Source organism: Delphinapterus leucas, chromosome 3, assembly GCF_059928025.1.
Source record: "Delphinapterus leucas isolate spDelLeu-1000000601 "Yukka" chromosome 3, BTC_Dleu_Yukka2, whole genome shotgun sequence".
NCBI classification, from domain to species: domain Eukaryota; kingdom Metazoa; phylum Chordata; class Mammalia; order Artiodactyla; family Monodontidae; genus Delphinapterus; species Delphinapterus leucas.
The window spans coordinates 10,422,739-10,432,853 of NC_143131.1; the positions used below are offsets into that span (position 1 = coordinate 10,422,739).

The following is a 10,115-nucleotide window of genomic DNA, read 5'->3' on the forward strand; positions in this document are numbered from 1 at the left end:
ATGGATCAAGACAAACTCAAGACCCCTCCATAATCATGTCTGAACGCAGGCAAAACATGAGTATTGTTCAAACCACAAAAATGCCCCAACATGCCAGTACCCTGGCTGACATGATTGGCTGCTCCTTTGTTTGCTACTATAGTTTGATTAGCCTCAGCTTGTCCCTTCTTCTGGATAAGATTTATTAAGATAGCCAATTATAGATTACCTGTACTTTCTACTTAGCATCTGGAATAGAGCAAAGCCCTGCTTCCTGAAATCCTCCCCAAATCACCGCACACAAGCCAGGAAACTGTAATAAGCCTTTTCTAACACTCTCACTAAGGGCTCCAACTTCCCCGTATACTGTTTGTTCTCCCTCACTGCATTGAGTAGTGATGCAGCTTGTTCACTTATGCCTGTGTTCCTGGTGGTCTTGACAGTGCCCGACATTGTGACCTTGGAGAATTATTTGAAATTATTCAGTTTTAAGAATGCTTATATGTTATGACTCATCAGTTTTCACTTTTCAGAATATCCTGCAAAGAAACATTTACATGTGTGCAGGAGACATGAACAGGATTGTTCTGCTATTATATAATTTTTTACCATGTCAAAAAAATTAGAAGCAACCCAGATGTCCATCAATAGAGAATGACTAAATAAAATGTGATATATCTTTGCTTTTGAATCCAGTGCCGCAGTTAAAAAGAAGGAAGTAGAGCTGTGTGTTTCTTTGCTTGTTTGTATTTTTGTTTTGCTATATGTTTTGATATAGATAGCTCTCAGACGTGTTTTTTTTTGTTTTTTTTTTTTTTTTTGCGGTATGCGAGCCTCTCACTGTTGTGGCCTCTCCCGTTGTGGAGCACAGGCTCTGGACGCACAGGCTCAGTGGCCATGGCTCACGGGCCCAGCTGCTCTGTGGCATGTGGGATCTTCCCGGACTGGGGCACGAACCCGTGTCCCCTGCATCAGCAGGCGGACTCTCAACCACTGCGCCACCAGGGGAGCCCTCACGTGTTTTTGAGTAGGGGAAAAACACAAGTTGCAAACAGAGTGTGCAGCATGGTATCCTTAATATTCTGGATAAAATCCCAAAGTTTGAGAGAACAGCTTGCTTTTTGTCCATCCCTGACTCTAAGCTGCTTGCCTTTCCTGCGTCAAGTGACTACAGACCTATGGGAGGCTGGACTCTTTTTTAATTCTAGCAGAGGAGCTAGTGTGGTATGTCTTTTTTTGTGGGAAAGGACTGGAAAGCAGTGGATCTTGAAAGAGCTGGAACCTCAGTGATCTGTGGACCTCCTCAGGTGAACATTAACCTCACTTGGGTGCCTTCTGGACTCCCAAAGGCCAAGAGAAAGCTGAGTTGGTGGTTGAATCTTCCCTGCTTGTGAGCCTGGAAGGATAGAGAAAAAGCAAGGAGGACTTCTCCATGTTCTTATTTGGGAATTGTTGGCTTGCTATCCCAGAGGTCTAACAGGCTAAAGATCCTTTTGCAGCCCTTAAGGATATTCTCAATCCAAGCCTCTGAACTACATTGAGTCAACAGAGAAAAATAACACATGTTTTATGTAAGGGGGGCCCAGCAGCCACAGAAAGGAAGGCCAGGCAGAGCCATCAGAACACATGCCCGGTGATGGAGAACTGCTTGCAGAGCCATGAGCATCCAAATAGAAGAATAAAAACACAGGGGTATGTGGGCATGCACACACAGTAGCAGCCATAAAACAGAGTGAAATCGTCATGATGTTACATAGCATGGATTTCAAACAAATTCAGTAAATGAACTAAAGATGTGGCTAGTCAGATTGGAGGCCTGGAAGACTGATGCACAGAGCAAAACTGAAGAATAGGAAATTGAGGGGAGAGGAAGAGTCTTGGAGGATACACCCAGGAGACTTAATATAGCCATAATAAGGGTTCTACAATGCAAAAATATGAGGCAACATTGAAACAAAAATAGGAGACAGCATTGAAACAAAAGTAGACATTTTTAACTGAATTGAAGAAAGAACTGATCTGTAGGTTGAAGGACCTCATCAGGTTTGGTGAAAAGAAAATTGATGAGAAAACGCATATTTGGGCACATCTTGGTAAAATTTCTGAATTAAATCACAAGCTTCAAAAAAAAAGCATACTGGCAGTGGACTTTGCAGCATTGAAACCGTAAGGTAGAAGGGCATTTAGAGACCATTGAGATAAAAGGGACAAAACCCAACCTTCCTATACCTAGAAAAAATGTCATTCACCCATTCGTCTGTCAGGATGAAGAGTGATATTTGAGGTTATGCAAGAATTCAGTGCATGCATCAGCCTCCCACCCTATTTGAAGATGTTTTGGAAGACCAACCAACCAAACCAGAAAATCCATATAAAACTGATACACATATTTCCTGTGGGACATACATGTATAGACATAGATCAGTGCATAAGGAAACAAACGTGGAAGGTACATACCAAATGTTAGCAGTGGTTATTGCTGGGGAGGGATCAGGATTTGGGCTGGTGGTCACAGAGGACTCCAGCCTTCTCTGGAAAGGTTTCAGTTTAATGTAAGAATAGATTTAAATGTTACTTGATACTTTTAAAACATACATGTATATATATTTTTTTAAGATAAACAGAACAGGTTATGAAGGACGTTGTGTGCTGTGTTCAGGGTTGTAAGCACGGAGGTCTTCTTAAATGATCTGACTTGCACTTTAAGAGATCACTTGGGCAGTGGGAGTGGTGATCCCTTTGGCTGCCTGGTGGATAGTGAGGTGGGCAGGCCAGAGGCACAGCAGGGAGCTTGGTGTGACTGGGGAGGTCCTAGTAACAGCTCAGCAGAACTGCGAGCTCACCCGGCTGGAAGCGCTCTGAGCCTTCAGGAGCCCAACCGGAAAAACAGCCCAAGGATGGTTTGCTGAAATAAAATCAGGGCACTGTTTTATTTATTTGCTTGTTCAGATCTCCATTAAACACTTTTCTTAGTTCTCTTGGGAAAAATAATGTACTGTTTGTTTTTGTTTTTTTTTTTTTTGAAAGACACAAGAATGAGTTTTGATAGAAACATTGAACTTGAACTTGAGCTGTTGGGGGAAAAATTTTTTCCAGCGTATTTATTCTTCTGTGAAATTGTTACTAATCCAACAGAATTTTTGTTTTGAAGTTAATAATGCAAGAAATAGCCTCTGTGCTGGGTTTATTGCTAAAAACAAACAAAAATCTGTTAAATGATTTTTATTATCCTAGGATTGGGCACTTGGAGTCCTGCATGCCAAAATCATTGCAGCTATAACATTGATGGGTCCTCAGTGGTGGCTGAAAACTGTAATTGAGCAGGTAAGCAAGTTCGGCTTATGGGACTCTTATTTTCCACGTTCCCACTTTTCTAAGTTTTATACATTTTCTTTAATGAGCATATGTAACTTTTTTTTTTTTTTAAGGAGAAAGGCAGTTTACTCTTACACCATGAATTTTCATCAGCTACTCTTACCACTTCCCTTATCTGAAAGTTAGCCAGTAGCTTAAAGTGCCTAGAACCCTGACTAAAGTAAAGGCAAAATTTAGCATATGTGCTTTTTTTTAGAGCAGGAGTTCTGATGAAGGCTTGGTAGTCAGTTTTGTAAGCCTGTAGTAAGGAAAAGAGGTTATTGTTCAAGGCAATAAATAAAGAAAATGGCAGGAAAAAAATAGATTTAAAAAAGCAGAGCTCTTTGAGAATATTTTAGCTACGTAACACCTAAGACAGTTTTGTGTTATGGAGCTATCATATAATTTGGTCATTGAGGTGATCACCTTGAAAAAAATAGATCGTACTTCTGTACTTTGATAATAAGGCTAGGAAATAGGATAATTCATTTTAGGAAGATTTCTTCCAAAGTAACCAACATAGTAGATTTTGGTACTTATTTCTTTTAAGTTTTAGTTACCTAAAGAATGGACTTACGGACAACCCTCTTGTCCTTAGGGCAGCATCAAATTAATAAGGTGTTACGGTTTTGTAGCACTGAAGGTATACCTCCTTTTGATGTATAGGAAATACAGTAGTTCTCAGCCCAGTATGCACAAGAAACTCACCCAACAGTTTCTGTACCTGGAGATTTGTGAGGGTGGGGAGAGCCGGGGAATTGGTGTGTGTTTGCATGCATCTCTCAAGTGCGGGCTGATTCTGAAGTGAGATGGATTGCGGGCTGCGTGGCAACATGTCCATTCACGATAGGAGTACAGACCAGTCCACTCTAGAGTTTCCAGATGCGACTCTGACCCTTGTGGAGAATAAGCATGAAGTTACACCTGGGGGCTGTGAAACACCGTTGATCTCTATAATATTTTGCTCTCTGATGCATTCTTTCTCATACACGTGTCTAAGTTTAAGTAAAATGATTGAGAAACACCGGGATGCCTTGCTGCATTAATTTAAATGCATTTGGGTTAAAAGGATTTTGGCGGGCCAGAGGGGACCTGTGGAGCAGCAAGCCTGTTGTCATTCACCTTGAAATGCTCTGGCCCACTTCCGAGGGACTTGGGGATGGGAGTTGCACCACACTGTGTGACTGGGGCCAGGAGAGGTTGAAGTGCTTGGGGAAGAACACAACGCTCTGCTCTTTTGTCCCCTTCTGTATACCATCTTTATTTTCCATTATTCCCAAGATTTCCCCACTGCCATCCATTCTTTCCTCTGCAGTACTATCCCGTAGAACTTTATAGATGAGATGAAATATTTTAGAAATTCTTGAATTAAAAAAAAATTCACTGTAGAATTCTTTCATACTAAATTGTTCCATAAAATACCTTTCGATTTGTTGAAATTTGATTTATACAGGCTTTTTAGAAACATGCTTCCTGTTTATAATGTTTTCTTATACTCAGATAAAATGAATGCAATCTTGAGTAGTAACACAGGTCACTCTTACACAATTTATTTATGAAGTTACTTCAAGTTGTGTAGCCTTCAACTAATATTATTGGATGCCATCTGGTATCGTATAGCACAAGGCTAGTGTAATTATTATTCTAGATTAGCATCTTATTATTTTATCTCTTAGCAGAGTTAACTGCAAAGTGTAAGGAAGTAAATGCATTTCTTTAAAAACTTATGGACACCATACTTACGTTTGTGTTCCAGAATTTGCCTTGACTTCTGAAAAAATAACAAGTTTGAATCTTTTGGGCTGGTAGATCCAGCTCCCTGTGCTTGAATTCAGCAGAGATTGCTCTGTTAACCTGGAGGAATTTGTCTTGTATCCTTATTCTCATTTTTTACCCCTATGTTTCAGGTTTACGCAAATGGCATCCGGAACATTGACCTTCAGTATATCATTCGGAAACTGGCAGCGCCAGTGATCTCTGTGCTCTTGCTTTCCCTGTGTGTACCTTATGTCATCGCGTCCGGCGTCGTTCCTTTACTTGGTGGGTAATGCTGGCTGAGAGCTTCAGAGAGCACCTTTATTCACATCATTACATTCTTGTCACTTATGATATCAAAGGTTGCCTGGCTCCAAATGCTTTATTGTAAATATAAATCCAGCTAAAACAGTGATTCTAAAAGACTGTTTTTCTTAGATTTCACTAGTTAGGGCAAGATGAGGATCATAAAACACTTTGGTACAGTTTATTCCCTAGGCAGGTGAGAAAGTATTGACATTTAAAAAATGTCCTTTAGCGTAAAAGAAAAACCAAAGAGGAGATGCTAATTTGTGACACTTTAACATCTAGATATTATCAGCTATGTACTGAAGAAACCTCACACGACCTTAAAGCCAGCAATATGTTCAGAATTATAAGCACCGAGTTTTCCCCTCCAGATCTTTTGCTTCTGTTGAATTCCCTCTGTCAGTCACTAGCATTATCATCCAACAAGGTGTATAAGTCAGAAACCTTGAAGGTCATCCGTGTCACCTGAGGCTCTCTGCTCTTCATACTCAGCTGGGTTCCAAGTGCCTCTGATCTGACCTCTGGAACCCATTCTCTCATCTTTGGAGCCCTTGCCTGCAGCTCACGTTGAGATGAACATCAGCTCTCACCTTAACCTCAACCTCTCAGCAGCCTCTCGTCTGGTTGCCTTGTTTTGAACTCTCCATCGCTAATTCATTCTCCACACTGCGGCCACGATGACCTTTCAGAAGAATAAATCTCGTTCATACCTTTTTGGTGAACATCCTTTTGTTGGTTCCTCTGTGCCTTTAGAACACAGTCCAGCTCCTCGGGGTAGTTCACGAGGCTCCTCCTCTAGCTGGGGCTGGCTCCAGCTTGACGGCACTCCTTGCCTCACTCCATTTCATACAGGATGAGTTTCAGTTAAGCGCCCCTCCCCTCTTCTTAGGAAAAGGACATACTTTCATTTCACTGTCAGCCTTTATACACTTAGAGTTTTTCTTTTTTGGTTTTCCAGGTGTTACTGCGGAAATGCAAAATTTGGTCCACCGGCGGATTTATCCATTTTTACTGATGGTCGTGGTGTTGATGGGAATCTTGTCCTTCCAGGTCCGCCAGTTTAAGCGCCTTTATGAACATATTAAAAATGACAAGTAAGTCTAGACTTCATTTGTCTAGCTGCTTTTTGTTAAGATGTCTTATTTCTTAATTATTGTGTCTATTGTGATAAATCACAGGAGGGAAAAGTGCTCAGATTCTGGACGTATTTTGAGGTAGAATTGACAGGATTTGCTAACAGATTGGATGTAGAATGTGAAAAAGGGGGCTATCAGGACTTGGTTGGGTCAAGCAACTGGAAATACGGAGTTGTCATCTACGGAGATGAAAAAGACTGGGAGAAACCGGTTTGGGGAGGAAGAGTTCTTAATGTCCATTTGAAATAATTTTCAGCCTGTTTTCAAATGTTTTGGTCTGACGATATATTAAATAGTTTTAGATAAAAATAAGAAGCCTGCTTTAGGAATTAGCAGTGCCTGCCTAAGCCCTTCTTGCAGCCAGGGGCCATTGGGTTACTCTGACCATTGCTGAGAGAAGCTGTGAGGTTACTGCAGAAGCGTTGTGGCGCCCTCTGTTTTGAGGAAACTCTGCGACCTGACCTCTGAGAAATTGAGAACAGCCAAGGAAAACACCTTCTGGGGTAGCAGCCATTTGACCCTCCATGTCCTAATGGAAGGCTGAGTCCTCTTCTGCTTTAATGGCGCCTCACAGAGGAAGTAAGTTTGTAACTACCCATCCTGGTTTGCCCGGGAGAGTCCCAGTTTACACAGGCTGCCTGCGTGTCATTACTAACAGCGCCCCCTTTTACTCGTGAGTGCCGGCTTTGGGCGACAGATTATATGGTCACCTCGTTTACTCTGAGGGCTCTTTAAGAGTAATATGTTTAATGAAATTTAGAGAGTGTTCAGGGCTTCTCCAAAGCACTTACTGATGGTAATAAACACTAGAACGCTTGGGCAGGCTGAGTATTAAGTTCTGTCAACCACGAAAGAATGGGGAGGGGCTTTCAGCGATGAAAGCCCTTTTTCCTCACTTCGCTTATTTTGGCGGCACAGTCAGTCCGGCACCAGTGCAAAAGAGACACACCCTCGGGAGCTGCCTGCAGCCCAGTGCACTCTTATCTTTCCCCACCGTTGCTTCGTGCAGAAAACCGTTGAACTCGGGCTCGACAGAGGGCGTGTCTTGTTCACCATTATACATCCACAGTGTATCTGCCACAGGGCTTGATCCCGAGGAGGTGCCAAGTGTGCGTGTGTGCGTGTGCGCTAGGGGCACGAGAGGCTGCTGGGGTAATAGAACTGGCTATGGGTTCAGAGTCTCGTTTTTCTGCCCCTGAGTTACTTTTCGGTCTGGGGCAAGTTTACCTTGCTTTTCTCTCTGTGCTTGCTGTCTTGATGTGGTTTGTGATTACATGTGTGTCAGGTAGTGCCATGTGTATTATCATGTCAGATATTGCTCAGTTGTCATTGTTTAAAGCGTTTACAAATTCCTCACAAGTTGAAAAAACACCAGTTGGTTGGGGGACAGTGGGATAAGGAATGATTAACTTCAGGAAGAGAATCAAGAAGACAAAAAGAAAAGGGGTGTCACGCTCGTGATGAAGAAGAAGTAGGGTTAGTGGAACGTTTTAAAAAGTGAAATATTAGGCTTCTTGGCGTAAATTGCCAGAGTACCTCATGAGACCTGTTTGCCAACAGAAAAGGGATAGATGAAAGTCAGGGTAAAGGAAGTCACGGGGAAAACAAAAGGTGCCACACGGAGCCCTCCACACATGCCAGGCCTGTTACTGAGGCTTTTGCCTGCTTTCTGTTTCTTACAGCAGCCATAGGACTATTGTTCTCATTTTATTGAAGAGCAAACTGAGCCTCAGAGACCCCAGCTCCCTGCCAGGCCTGTTACTGAGGCTTTTGCCTGCTTTCTGTTTCTTACAGCAGCCATAGGACTATTGTTCTCATTTTATTGAAGAGCAAACTGAGCCTCAGAGACCCCAGCTCCCTGGCAGCCCTGTCACGTGCTGGCCTCACTCTCCTCCTCTTACACAGATGTGTAAAGTCCTGCCGGGCGCGCCTTGGTCTGCACTGTTGCCTCCAAGTGGGTCCCCGTGCCCGCTTGAAACCATCACCCACACTGCCCCCACCCCCACAGCTTGTTGCCGTCAGCGTTGTCACCCACTGTTCTCCCGGGTCAGCCTCCAGGCCCTTTGCCCACGGTCACTGCAGCCCACCACTGCTGCTCCCCCCAGCTCCTGCTGGCATCATGGGGACGCTGTGTCCTGGTGGAGGACCTCCAGCCCTGTCATCCCATCCACAGGCACTTCTGTCTCCGTTTCTGCAGTCCTGCTCCCTTTGCCATCACCTCTCATAGGTTAGGAGCACTTAATACTCTTTCTTGGACCATAACCTCCTACCTTCTGTCAGTCACTTGCATACAGTCATTTCTGTGCCCTCTTCCTTTGACCTCCTTGAAATCTTTGTCCTTTGATTTCTCCTTTTCTTTAGAACTAGAGCTTTTCAGGTTTTACTCTCCTCCCTACCCAGCTTTCTGATTATCATATTTCCAGTCCATTTCTTCAGATCTGTCCACTTACCTGTTTTGTAAAATATGATCCATAACAGATAAATCCCCTGAATAAGTTTATTCTACCTTACCTACCTCTGGCCTCCAAGAGTCAGTTTATTAGGGCCCCTCACCTATGGACCAGAGCCTGTACTCCACTGCACAGCATCTGAGGCCTTCTGACATGTGCTGCTCTCATGTCTTCCCATAAATCCATACCTTTGCTATGAGATGCCTGCTTTTGTGCTGTTTGCCGGTATTCATTCTAGACTCCCCTTCTACCTACCTAACTATTGAAGGGTTTTAAGTGGGAGTGAAGTGATCTGATTTACATTTTAAAAAATGTATCACTGGCTGCTCTAAGAAAGAATGTTTTAGTAAGTAAGATCACATAAGAGAGTAACCACCCTGTTTTTAACAACCTAGGTACCTTGTGGGCCAACGCCTCGTGAACTATGAACGGAAATCTGGCAAACAAGGCACATCTCCGCCGCCTCCGCAGTCGTCCCAAGAATAAAGTGGTTGTCTCAACTACGTTGACCTTCCCCCGCCTTTACGTGTCCTTTTTTGTGGACTTCTCTCTTTGGAGATTTTCCCCAGTGATCTCTCAGCATTGTTTTTAAGTTAAGGGTATTTGACTTGGGTTTTCAGCATTCAGCAAGCAGCAGTGCGAGGCTCTGCTGCCCTTCCTGCATCTTCTGACATCATTGCTGTCTGAGGTCTGTATATGTGTAAATAGAAGTTCCTGGATACCCTAAAACCTTGGATTAAACAGAATGTGCATTGTACATCTTTAAACAAAATGTATATTAATTTATTAAATCTAGTTGTCACTTTATTTTGGACCTGCTGTGATCTTGACAGGAAATGTGCCACAGAGCCATAGTGCAGAGGCAAGACTTCTTAATGACGTCTTTTGGAATGCAATGTCCTGGTGTTCCTAGCAGTTCTTATTAAGTGAACTGTACATTCTGTCTTGGCTGTTCAGACCTTACCAAGAACGTAAAAGGAAGCAAGTAGAAATCAACAGTGGAGTGTCTGTGGTAAGAAAACATGAACTTGTGCTTCACTGTCAATCGTTTTTGGAAGTTATTTTGTATAACACCAAAGCTGTTGTACATTTTCTACTGCCTGATTTTTTTTCATGTGTCTGTGTTTGTAAT

At 42.9% G+C, this 10,115-nt stretch overlaps 1 protein-coding gene across 4 annotated transcripts in view; it reads left to right on the forward strand.

Annotated features, from left to right (window-relative positions):
• MARCHF6 (membrane associated ring-CH-type finger 6) overlaps positions 1-9,790 on the forward strand; it is a 72,747-nt gene extending 62,957 nt beyond the window's left edge. For all 4 annotated transcript variants that reach the window (XM_089908675.1, XM_089908676.1, XM_089908677.1 and 1 more), the window contains 4 exons: positions 3,214-3,303; positions 5,241-5,373; positions 6,356-6,491; positions 9,379-9,790. In XM_089908675.1, coding sequence (XP_089764801.1) covers positions 3,214-3,303; positions 5,241-5,373; positions 6,356-6,491; positions 9,379-9,469 — 450 coding nt within the window. In that variant the 3' untranslated portion in view covers positions 9,470-9,790. The remainder of the gene's footprint in view (positions 1-3,213; positions 3,304-5,240; positions 5,374-6,355; positions 6,492-9,378) is intronic.
• The last annotated feature ends 325 nt before the right edge of the window (positions 9,791-10,115 follow it).